At 36.3% G+C, this 13329-nt stretch overlaps 1 protein-coding gene across 1 annotated transcript; it reads right to left on the bottom strand.

Moving 5' to 3' along the window:
* Positions 1-1594: 1594 nt before the first annotated feature.
* LOC139959869 (dynein axonemal assembly factor 5-like) lies at positions 1595-12075 on the bottom strand. Its single transcript, XM_071957776.1, has 10 exons — positions 11359-12075; positions 10041-10217; positions 9142-9253; positions 8401-8642; positions 7309-7518; positions 6833-6976; positions 5966-6134; positions 4408-4706; positions 3487-3835; positions 1595-2703 (listed from the first exon to the last, which is right to left on the bottom strand). The coding sequence occupies exons 1-10, from the start codon at positions 12043-12045 to the stop codon at positions 2570-2572; spliced, it is 2523 nt and encodes an 840-aa protein (XP_071813877.1). The 5' UTR covers positions 12046-12075; the 3' UTR covers positions 1595-2569.
* Positions 12076-13329: the final 1254 nt, after the last annotated feature.

Genomic DNA, 13329 nt, shown 5'->3' with positions numbered 1-13329 from the left:
TGTATTTACCTGTGTACACATTTGTGAAGCTAATAACCTGGGGCAATAACTTACACAACTTTCTTGAGAAATTTGACTAGGGTTGTTCACAATAGCATTAGAACTGATGTTGTCATTCAGACAGATACTGATAGATGGACACATATTGCTTTGACATAAGCTCCATTGTCTACGCTAATTAGTTAAACACAGAACTGTAAGGCATAATGACCTTTGACCTGAAATGACCTTTTACGTCCACCATAAACAATAGGCATATTGAACTCACTCTATAGGGTATCCGCATACCTACTATGAGTTATCAAATATTCCTCTCTTGAGGTATCATGTTCACAAATTTCAAAATTTAACCCCCATTTAGCTTTGACCTTCAGTGCAACTATGTAGGGTTCATCTACTCACTATTAAGCATCCACATACTAAATATGAAATTCATCAATGATTCCATTCTTGAGATATCATGTTTACATGATTTCCACATTTTCAACTCTGCTGACCTGTCAAATAACCTTTGACCTCCAACATAAACATCAGGCTTCCACATAGCATGTTTACAAGCAAGGCATCACACACAAACCATCATTATTACATTAAAAAACAAAATGGACCCCTTGGTTAATTGTTCATACCCCTGGGTCAGCTTTCATGAAGCTTGAACTAGGAGTTCAATTCAAGACTTTGTCAGGGCAGAGAGATTTTGTCAGGCAAAATGCCCACCTCCCCCACAAACCCATGCTTAGTGATCCAGTGAGAGGGGATCATACGAAATGTATTATTATTTTGGGTTGTGAAGCTGTACTTGTATTCAATACTGTAAACAAGATTAGCTGGCTCCTAAACTGCTTTGTTAACCATATTAATTCAGTTTCCATATTAAATTCCACCATTGGTGAAATACGGTGCAACTTGAACTGCTATATGGTGGAGAATATGAATAACATTTCTCTGCAAATTCAATTTTGTAACCATTTGCAAACTCCAAGAAAGTGGTATCTGGAGTTAGTAGCTACATGTTAATTATTTCCAGACTTTGACATCTCTTGACCTCAAATGATCGTTGACATCCACAAAAATCAAAAGGCAGCTAGAGTTCTTGTCCTCACTATGGTGGCTGCTCATGTCCAGTATAAAAGTTCACTCAAGCTTCACTTGAGCAGTTACAGTCCTAACAAGGTGTTTAAAATTTATTAATGGTTGACCTCAAAAGGCATTTGACCGCCACAATGAAAAGTAGGAATCTTGAACTAATGTGTACCCACTACTACTAAGTACGTGAGTTAAACCTGCATGTACTTTTCGAGTTATCATGCTTAAAAATCAAGGTTTCACACACACATCATAATTACCATCACACTGATTCCATTCGCATGTATGCGATCTCAGAACTTGTGTGAGGCAACTACATTTTCAATGTAACCTCCATTGGTATTTCAGGGATGCACAGGAAATACTGCATATCCTTAAATACTTGCAATATATTTATCTGATATTTTTCTTTTTATACAGTTAGTCTCAATGTAGTGCACTAGTTCATCAATAAATACACAAAAATTTTCTTTAACGCAGAAGTATATTAAGGAAATAGAAGGACAACTTTTTTTTTCATAAGAATACCTCAAGTATTTATTCAATCGATTCACTTCAGCTTGACATAATTAATAGAATTATCCACAACTCATTAAATCTCCCAAGTAAAAAATCAAACAAATCAAAATCACAGCAAACAGTCTAGCAAGATCCTACACTCACAAGTAGACCATATTTTCATGTGTTAATAACTCTTAATGTCAGAGTTGGCACTCACAACAATACTCTGATGATTGACATCTGTTACTTTGCCTAAGTTACCTTCTTTTCTTTTTGTTGGGAAGGAGGGCCTGATATTGCCTAATCTTGGGATATTTATAGAAAACAGCCAGGCACTATGGATAGGAAGGAACATAATGTTCTGCAGTTGTGATCCAAGCAACATATGCATCACTAAATCAGCAATACATGACGATGTTAACACAGATTTCTCAGACACTGCTGGACGTGTAATATTTACGTGATGGTGGTAAGCTTCAGTGATCCTTTGAACAACTTTGTATCATCCTATGTGAAGATTTACTGTATCAGGAAACTTAAATAAATAATTACACTGCCATCAAAGACACTAGGGTGTTATAACTGTAACTAGCTACAACTACTTGTACTTTAATAGGCTATAGCTGCTACCTTACAGTTCAGTTGCATACAGATAGGACTGTACATACACTAAATCTTACCATACTGGCAGCACTGTTGAGACCTTGTTGGTTGTCTCTTATGCTTATATTTGTATATAAGTGCAGCACCCTTCTACAGATATTCCATACTTAATATCACTTAGATGTGCAAAAGCAACAGCTGTGATCGATGTAGTAACAACAAGACCTCTTCTATGTAAGAAAAAACAACAGAATCAAACATAGTCAAATCACAATGCAAATGAAACAACAACATTATTACCATCTTAAAGGAAAGAAAATAGCTGTCAAAATTTCACATCTGACAGAAAGTGTTTCCATTTGTGCTGTTCCTGTCTTTCTCAAGATATTTGCAGCCTCTTGGTGTGCTGGAGCAACTCATCGCAGTAGATGAGGCTACGATGCTTCTGTCTGACTGCTTCCACCTCTCTCTCCAGCAGTGGAGGATGAATCACTGCTGCTTGCTTCAAGACATCTAGGGTTGGAGAAGTGGAATAAATGGTAAGGAGTATCATCCACGTATATGATCATTAGTTTACTGTAACTGAGAGATTGAACAAGCTTTAAGGCGTTCCTAACATGTATTTCAGTTTTGTATTAAGACAATATCCTATAAATTGAAAACAAACAAAATTAAATGTAATTAGGCAACATATGTGGACATATTCCTCAACTTGAAGGATCCGATGTAACTGATAGTTAACATTTATTTAGTTACTGGAAAAAAGCAGCATAACTACACATCACAGTCACACTCTGCAAATACACAATACCTTCTTGTCTTGATAATACTAAGACGTATAATGCTCCAATTTATCCAGGTGTAAAATAGTTGACATGTTGTCTTGATAAAACATAGTGTTTTAGCTCAGATACTAGTATTACTGTCAAGGCACCTCTTTTGTACTATTCATATTTGAATATACAGCAAATATACAGCATACAATATACAGCAAGTAATTCTAAACTTGAAAGCTAAAATCAAAATAAAATAAAACTGTTAGCAAACTGCTTATCCACTAGAGAGCCTGTGTAATAGAATGTTTTTTTTTTTTTTTTTAGCCTCTGAAGAAGATCTTGCTATGATCGAAACGTCAGGCCAACTTACTTTTACACAAACTTGAAAGCTGTAAGAGATACCAAGAGATAACACAAGGGCTTCAACCCTTTAATTTCAAGTATAACAATCGTTATGCAATTGTGACGTTGGAAACACTGCCTTTCATAGATCGCTTGTAAACATAGTAAATGGCTTTACCTAGGACAGCTTGTTGTATGTCTGTATCTGTATCATCCATGTGCACCAGTAGCCCTCTGTAGAGAGTTTCAATGTGTGCCTTGTAAAGTACAACATCGTATTCTTTTTGAAAGCATCTGAAGAAAGTCATAAACGTCTTGGTGACGGACAATCTGATCTCGTCGCTGCTGTCGTCGAGTCGTTTGAGGAGTTCCATGTACATGGTATGTAGTGTGTCTGGGTGCAGCCTCGTACCACAAATCTCCAGGATACGTTGCAAGACACGACATGTGATCAGTCGAGTCGTTCGAACGTCATCCTCCAGAAGACTAGTGGCTTGCGGAAGAAGGACGGACATCATCTCCAGCAACTATGAAAGAACACAATTAAATAATGCATCGTTTGGTTTTGAGGACATACCATTTGGAAGATTGGTCCATTTCTGTTTATTTATCACACCTGTAAATGATAGTCATTTATGGGAAAGATGGTTTTTATTTCCTCTTCTTTCCTTTCCTTAATCTTGAATAATCCATACAAAATAAACTGGATGAGCTAAAGGTATGTACTAGATACATTAATGAATACCAGGAGGCCAGCTTTATGTGTTACGATTACAGGTGCCCCATACTAAAACGTCCAGGTTCCGTAATTCTTTCTTACCTTAGGCAATATACTAGTTTATCTCGCGTGCAAAGCAGTCTGGCCACAGTGTGTGATCTGTCACTTGCAGCTCTCTGTGCTGCTTCTGTTACTGTTTTGGTTCTGCTTATTTAGTTTTATTCTCGTAGTTGTTCACTAATACCTTGTTTAGTGTATGGTTTTGTTTGTATTCACTACTGTTTTATGTTTAATGTCGATGGGAAATAATTTTCCGTTTTTGTTTTCTGAAATGGACAATAAAGTTTTCTATCTATCTTTAAGGAAAGAGGTAGGTCTTACCTGATCAGCAGATATTAAACCACTCTTTAGCAAGGCCCACAGGCAGGACACAGCGGTGGTACGTACTGCAGCAGCCGTCCTCCCTCCACACCAGACACAGTTTGGTAAGATCATTTCAAGTACCACCACTGGTACTAAAGCATTGAATCGGTGTTGTGAGTCTAACGTCTCACTAGCATTGACTAACAGTTGCGCGAGCAGAGAGAATAACTTAAGTCGAAGTTCCGGATCCTTCTCGGGATTAAGGTTTGTCAATAGCACAGGCATGATGTCGTCCAGAAGTGACCCTGCAACTGGACCTAGAAAGAAAAACAAATGCATAAGTTTAGAGTGTACTGGAAATGTAATTCAAATGACTGCACTTGCTACCAATAAATGACATAGCTGTGAAACAAATCAAACCATGTTACTCTTCACATATTTCTATTCTATATTCTCATGATAACATGAGTTACTAGTGATATAACCTCACGTACTATCCAGAGGACACAATGATAACAAACTGACAAGACATGTTGTCAACTTCATACCAAATAATTCTCCCTGCATTTTGTATACAAACTATGGGAACAAACAGGTAACTTTTCACACCCAAATCTTCCATTGAAACTTAAATCCCATAAGTGCTTCTAATCAATGCCAATTATGTCTAAACTAGAATGCTTTTCATAACATGGAGACAATAGCCATTTCCTTTTTATAACCCAATTAATAAGTCATCCAAATTGGCTCTACTTCAGTAAGTTTGTGTAGTAGGTTTACATGTAATACTGAGAAAGTATGTAACATGAAAACAAATTTCAAACTTTGCTGCTGAGAGACAAATATCTGTTTATATCTAGCAGCCATGTTACAAGCAATTGCTGTTATAAATTCTAGGCAAAATCAATATCAGTTCCTCAACATATTCCTCAGAACACTTGTACCTTAAAACATATACACAGAGAAACCTGCTTAAAGTCTTACTTCTCTGTATTCTCAATATCATGTGTTATGACTAGAAAACACCTTTCTCCTCCCGAGTGTCTAGTGTTGTGAACAGCTTAATTGGCTTACTGTTTTACTACATGTTGGGAGAACAAACATTGTTTTAAAGAAATAGAATGAAAATAATGCAAGAATATTGTCACTGTTATAAGTCTATGTTTGGTCTATGTTAGCTTAAATTCAGTTGATGATAGATAAGACAGATTGACTAGTCGTGGTTAATTTGTGAAGGCCTGTAGGCTACTAATATTTACCAATTAACTTTTGCGCATAATTTAGTTAGCAATGGAGAGGAAGGATGTACATTAAACAGCCATTATTGGATCACTTGATTTACAACCAGAAAGGATTCCTTGCCACATTTTACACTTTATGAGAACATTTCATGTAAACTGTGCAAAAACAGTTTTTACTACCTGATAAGGGGCATCCCCATGTGTGAAAAATTAGTCGTGTGAAGTGAAAATAAATAGAATCTTGCAACACTATTTGTAAATGATGACTTCTACAGGAAATTTAGCCAGAAAACATATCTAATTGCTAAATAAAATGAAAAAGAAGGCACCCTTACCGGCCTCAAGTAAAACAGTATCAAAAATTGCTCTTTCCACAGAAAAACTGGCCCAATTGGTGTAGTTTCCCTTCAGTTTACTGATCATCTGTTTGGCATGGGCAGTGAAGATGTCACTGTCACTCTCCATTGATTGCAGAACAGCTAAACGATGCAGGCTGTCTTTGATCTAGACAAATCGTGAAAAAATTTAAATCAAATTTTACATACATGTCTTCAAAGATGATTCAAATATTCTGAAAGATTTTAAATCTGTCATCAATATTTAACGAGAGTGAGAAGCTTGAGTAGGGAGATATCTTGTAAATTACTCTTAACATGGTTTGCCCCATCACAAATAGCATAACCCCAGGCATGAAATACATAATTGATGGCTACAGCAATATGTTTGTTATGGTATTCTTGTTTGTTACAATATATGGTTTGCCATTACCCACTTAGCATAACCCCTGTCATGAAGTGAACAGTTGATGGCTAAAGCATTAAATGTTTCCACTTAATACCAAAAATGGTCCATGAAATTTCTAACAATTAATTAGGGTTGAAAATAAGCATGGTTTATTTAGCAGCTAAATACTGTAACAATAACTCCACATTTTTCAGTGAACATGAATTGGTTCTCTGAAGAATAAATTCACTAATTGTTGCCACGTGAAGCCAAGGTGATTTGAAGGACATATTGTTGTATCCCTGTACTGTCTATGTACCTAAATAATATGGCAATCAAATCTGTCTTCCAAATTTATTTTTAACACTTCTCATTTCTCTTTCTGAACTTTATTTTGCAAGATAAAGATTATAAACACTTTATTTTCTATTAGATATCTTAATAAGATAGAGGTGAAGAGATAAGTGCTTTGCCGATACCTTCCGCTTCAGTGGTTCCTCTTTTGTCTGGGCCAAGAGGGAGATTAGAATAAAGAAGAGTTGAAAGCTGACTATTTCACATCCATCACCGCAGCAAGTCATGATAGCATCAACGCATGCTAGTAGCTGTACCTGGTACATCATCTGCATAAACAAAAAATAAGGTGCATTTAATGGCAATTACCAGTGGCAATGCAATGTGACATGTTTATAGCAGTATGTAAGATCCATTACGTGCACAACACTTGAGTTGTCCTGTTTGAAATTAGATCAGTTTGTTCTATAAACCTTTAGTTAATCCTCTAACATTATAATCACTTTTTTTGTGTAAACTTTTTCTTTGTGAAGGAAATGCACAGAGCTTATTGCTCATCTGCCATCACTCACTTTCCTGTTGTAAGATTAATTAATAGAAGTTAAAGTTAACCGGGAAACCCAGTGACTTTGTGATGCAACGGCGAGCTGTTGGAACTAACCTGATCACTGCAGTATACGTCAGATTGTGTCAGCGTATTGCAGATCTCGGTGACGAAATTTTGCAGCCGTGCTTTCGAAGTACCTTCCAAGATGGCGCTGAAAGTCCTTAATACTCCCCATGATGGATTGGAGACTATGTAAGGCAGCACCAGCATGCAATAGACATCAGGTCCAATGAAGAAACCTACCAACTTGGCTGACTCAATTGCCTGTCAACATATGAAATGTTAGAATTATTCAAATATGATAGAAGTACAAATTTCATGCTCTTCAACAAAACAGAAATTGGTTACGGAAAGAATCTCCCAACTAAAAGGGCTATCAATGATAATATATAGATAATGCATAATACTTACTGTGCTTTTGCTTTACCAGCAGGTTTAGACATAATGAGAGATGATTGTTTACAAGTAATTCCAACCGTACCTGGTGTTTATAAAATGTCCACTTTTGTATTGCTGTAACATCTTTTGTACATGCCTGGATGTACATGTGATGCATGCATACAGGGTAAGTATTGCATTGTACATTCTGCATGTGTAGAGCACAATAGTTATGTTGAACCACAGCTATGTCCATACCAATGTCTAAATCAGATCAGCTGTTAAAACTTTGACAAGAAAACACTATCACCTTAGCCTTAAATATTTCATCATCAGTAAACCCAAGTACTGTTCTAATGTTGTACCATTTATACATGAATTCTTCTTTGATAACGTTTGGACTATGAGAATCTTTTTTTAATTTTTTATCTCCACCACAAACAGACAAGAATTCTTGTCGGGACATTGGTGTAAAAGATAATTTCATATATTGATGTAAATTTTTACCAAATTTTGATTGGATAACAAACTAAAGAAAGTTTACAACCTCTTTAAGTTTGAACAATTTTGATACCTGCAAGCATACAATTGTCATTCCAGATGTGATGTAATTTAACAGTAACTTAGTTTTAAACTTTTGAGAAAGCTGACTGTACACAATCTGTTAACATCACACCAATGCATTGTAAACTTACATACAATACCTGTTGCTTCTGACAGGTTTCATTTTCAGCCATCCATGAACTAAGAGTCATGATGGGTTCTTACCTGGGTCGCAACCTCTTCTTCTTCATCAGTGACAGCTCTGTAAAGACCAGGGAGAAGCTTGGCTATGTGTTGAGTAGTGTGATCTTCTGCATTCAACAGAAGCACTCTCAATAGTCTCGCAGCCATAATGCGATTCATCACAGCCCAGTCTGCCAAGTCATTAAGCAGACCTGGTAAGATCTTTGAAAGGTTCCGGTATATAAGGGTTCGACAGCCAAGGTTCGTTCTCTGCACTGCAAGACCTGTGGAAGAGTTTGAGGAATAAAGTTACACATCATATCTACAATAAGGGTTGCGCAAGGCTCTTATTTACTGCTTAATACAACTTTCTTTTAAATGTTGATTTCATTCGGTTTATAAACAACTAAACATTGGTAATTACCACTAAGGGAGTGTTAGCTCAGTGGTTAACGTTGGTGCCTTTCAATCACTGGATAAGGTCCTGAGGTTGAGTCACTCCAAGATTAATGTATGTCATCCAGTTAGAGAGTTGTTGACAATTGACAATTCATAATCATTGACGTTAAAATATGAATCTAAGAGACTGACTTTGGTCAGCTTGCGGCTTTGATAAGCCAATGATGGCTTCTTCGCAAGTTCCTGCTTGCAGGAGGATCTAAAATACATACATACAATTACAGGTCATTACATAAATGAGTATATTAAGCAGAACGAAACATAATTTTAAGCAATATTATCATTAAACTTGGTAGCAATTGAAACCATCAAGGCATATCCTACCTTCTCCCATGCTGTGCATATCTCCTTTATCATCATAATGCAATTCATCTTTCAGCTCCTCTTTATTTTCCTTCACGTACTTTTGTCCAACACTGTCCCACAGTTCATTTGCCTGTTAATTTAGAAGAAATATACCTTAAAACCAAAATGTATACAACCATCAAAGGCTGCTAAACTAAAGGTAATAAAAGTGAACCTTCCCAGTGCCTGAAAATTAAGGAACAGAGATGAATTTACCCACTACCCATGCCAAACAGAGACAAGTTGAAGTTGGTAATTATAGAGGCACTATACCACCTACATATGAGTGAATAAATGAATGCACTTAAAATTATTATTCAAACATTGCAGGGCTGTTTGCAGCACAATTACATATGGGGACGCCTTAACAACACTGTCTAATAATTCCTAGTTTTGTAAACTCCATGACTGTTTCTACAAACATTGTATGAACCCTTATTTATAGTACCATCATGTCTTCTGTAAGCAAGCTAGCTTTCATTTCCAGAGTTCTTTTGTTTTTATTACTTTCATACATCTAATTATGGTTATAAAAGCTGATCATTTACCAAATTGGAAGCTTTGCTCTTATATGTTTTTTCACATACAGGACTTTAACACACAGATCGCAGGTAATTCAGCTTTGATAGAGATTGATCTGATGTAAATTTACATCTCAATTATGATCTAATATTTTAATTATATTTCTAATCATTGAAATTGGAACACTCGTAACGATCTGGTATCCGTATTGTGAAGTATTATTAACTTCCTACAATGTGAAAAAAATACATTAAGGTTCATTCTAACACCTGAAGAATAATGCTGCTGAATTGAATGAACAAAAGTAACTGTCAATGACCAGTTCTAATAGAATTATTTTAGTTTCAAGTACTTACCCTTGCAGCAATTTGTGGAATTTCATCTGATTGGCTTGTGAGAAGGAGAGGAATTAACTTGTGGTGATAAGAGTATCTGTCAATGTAATCTAGCAGCCAGTTACCGACGACCTCAGTTACAGCTCGACGGACAACGGGAGAGTCATCAAACAATCTTTGCGCAAGATGTGATATAACCTGCAGATGGTCGGAAACAATTTATGTAACTTTTTATGTAAGTAAAGTTGAAAGGTAGAAAACTTTCAATTTTGGTTTTTCAAAAAGATTTGTTGAAGTGCACTAACCATGGTTCATTATAAACAATTGTTATCCTAAAACTAACTGCTAAGGAATGCAGTCCAAATATTCATATTTCTTGAAGGAAGGCTCCAAGCTAATGGAGACCACTTTCGCTCAAGGATCTAAAACTGACCATGGAATTATAAATGAATTAAATTAGGGATCGCCATCAACCTAAGTTATGGATAGCTTGTGATTGAGGGGACAAAATTTTCTGAGGTTATTGATTCCAATTTAATTTCGATCATAATTCTTTGCTTTCTTAATACATGTTGCTATTTAGATAGCATTTGTATTACTTGCAGATACATGCCATTGTTTACAAACTGAATGCCATAAAGAGAAAACAAAATTACAGAAATTAGATAGATGTCCTTCATGTTTTCAGGTTCATTGCCTAAAACTTTGATATACATGTAATGATATATAAGGTGGTGAGTAATAATATCACTTTTAGCTAGACAGGCCTGTGTGATTGAGATATATGGTACAGTCAACATTTCAACTCTTAAACCAATCCAAATCTTGCAAAATTAAATGCTCAGACTTCTTGTAGACAAGACTTGGTTGGCTGTCTTCAATTGTTGCAGTAATGTTTCCTTACAAGTGCCTTATCATCCACCAAATGACTAAATTACCCTCTGTATTTTTTTCACTCTTAATAATGACCTTTTCTCAATTGCAAATTATAGAGCAATTCATGGTTAATTAAATACTAAAACAATTATTGCTATTATATTTGGCACAATCTCCTATTACGTAAATTTGCATAGCTAACTCTCTGCAGGTTCAAATATGACTTAAGTAAATTTAGTATTTTTTTTTATACTAAGATTAGGCCTATGTCTACTTCTTGTTTAAATTTTCTTCTGGTGTGTTTTCCCTTGTGGACACTACCTTGATAACTTGACCTTGGTACTTGTGGTGCTTGCCTTTTATGAGCTCTATACTGTGTGGTATACATTGGGTGCCCCAGTGCTTAGCAACTGCATGCATTGGTGGGTCTTACTTCAAGCACACTTTTGTCATGAATACTTACTTTTTCCATGGGTTTGGGGTTACCAAACTGTAAAACATCCCCAATAGTGTAGATGCAATCAGCTCTTACTTTGGAATGTTGGTGACTGCTGGACTTCAACAAAGGATTAATGAGGGCCTCTGATTGTAAATGAAAGTGTTGCGGAATATTCCTAGCAACTTTGCATACACACTGACAACTTTGCTTTCTGACATCTGGAAATGGATCTACAAGTGTTTGTTGAAATATGTTGACTAAGTCATTGACATACAGTCCAAGATCTTCACCCCACTTTTCTATCACTTTAAAAATTGTTTCGACCAGTAGCAACCTTATTTCTTCCGCACCTTCTGTGATCTCTTTTTGACCAAGGCGTTGAACCGCACAAGGAATGAGATATGGAAGTAAATTGCCCGGCGTACTCAAAATGTCGATGAATTCGTTCACAAGCTCAATGCTCAATTCCCTACACTTGTCAACAGGGTCACTAAAACACCGTAACAACGGTTTTCGTAGGTCGCTGCAGAAGATTTCTTCCAAAACATCGGTATCGATGGATTGTTTCTTGTTAATTGTGTTTTTCCGTATGAATTCTAAAGCCCTTCGTTTTGCGCTGCGGCTGCCATCACCTAAACAGCTGATTTGTCGGGAAATTGACTGCCTAATATCGGCGGATGTCGAGTTCTCTGCTGCTATGGAGGTCGCCATGTTGTTTCCTAGACGCTCACTGTATACAAACTCATAGAAAGTAAAAAAATACTTTATGATATTTGTACAGTTGCAAATTAATTTACCCTTTAGGCAATCATAATATCTTAAGTAATTGTTTTTTACCTTATTTATGATTTTTGGGTTGTTAATTGTGATGTTTTTGTAATTGTACCAACTTAATGGTGCTAGCATTTTATTGCACCTGGCGTGATATGTGATAGTCCAGTGGCGCTATTAATCTTTACATGAATGCATTAATTAATCTTAATTTTGAGTAATCATGCTGCACCAGCTATAGTATAAATTGAGTGTATGTATGTATGTATGTATGTATGTATATTAGATCCTCCTGCAAGCAGGAACTCGCGAAGAAGCCTAATTGGCTTATCAAAGCCGCAAGCTGACCGAAGTCAGTCTCTCACATTCATATTTAACGTCCATGATTATGAATTGTTAATTGTCAACAACTCTGTAACTGGACGACATACATTAATTTGGGAGTGACTCGAACCGGGGACCTTATGATTGAAAGGCACCGGTGTTAACCACTGAGCTAACACTCCGTGATTTTGTGTGATTTTTTTGCATTACCTTGAGATGAGGATTCACATTTTTGTGACATCGATCCTGTGCAAACATATACACTGCTAGAAACATACCGTAACGTGATGATTCTTACCTATACGTGCGCTAATTTCCGATGGTTTACGCGATATTCTTAGTATCGTAACTAGTAGTCAGGATCTCTACCTTAGTTTGAATTAGTTTTTACAATTAAATCATCTTTTACGATAAGGAGTCCAAGTCCGTAGCCAGGCGCGCATCCCGGGATGTGTCCCTCGCTCTGTGAACCCCCCCCCCCACCCCCTTCAACATGGTTACGTACATGGCGTCCCATCTTTGTGCCACCACCGTACCGTAACTTCCACAAGTCTCAGAACACTTACATGTACATAAAATCCTATGATAACAAATGATACAATATGTGTATATTTTTTTTATATATTGTTTATTGTTTAGAAACTCTTCTGTATTTCTTTTTACAAGTTTTCGCCGTGTTTGAGCGTAATATAAAAGTTGGGAGGTTGGTTGTGCGATCATTTCCGTAAAGAGCGCGCGTATGGAAAGCCATTTTAACATTTAATCGGGAATTTTAGATATCTGAAATTGTTTCTTATTTCAGATATCTGAAATTGAATTCGAGATATCTTAAATAGATTTCGAGATATCTGAAATTCTAATTCAGATATCTGAAATTGAATTCGAGATATCTAAAATAGA

Source organism: Apostichopus japonicus, chromosome 19, assembly GCF_037975245.1.
Source record: "Apostichopus japonicus isolate 1M-3 chromosome 19, ASM3797524v1, whole genome shotgun sequence".
NCBI lineage: Eukaryota > Metazoa > Echinodermata > Holothuroidea > Aspidochirotida > Stichopodidae > Apostichopus > Apostichopus japonicus.
The sequence above is the reverse complement of the archived record's forward strand: the minus strand, read 5'-3'. Positions and strand labels throughout refer to the sequence as shown.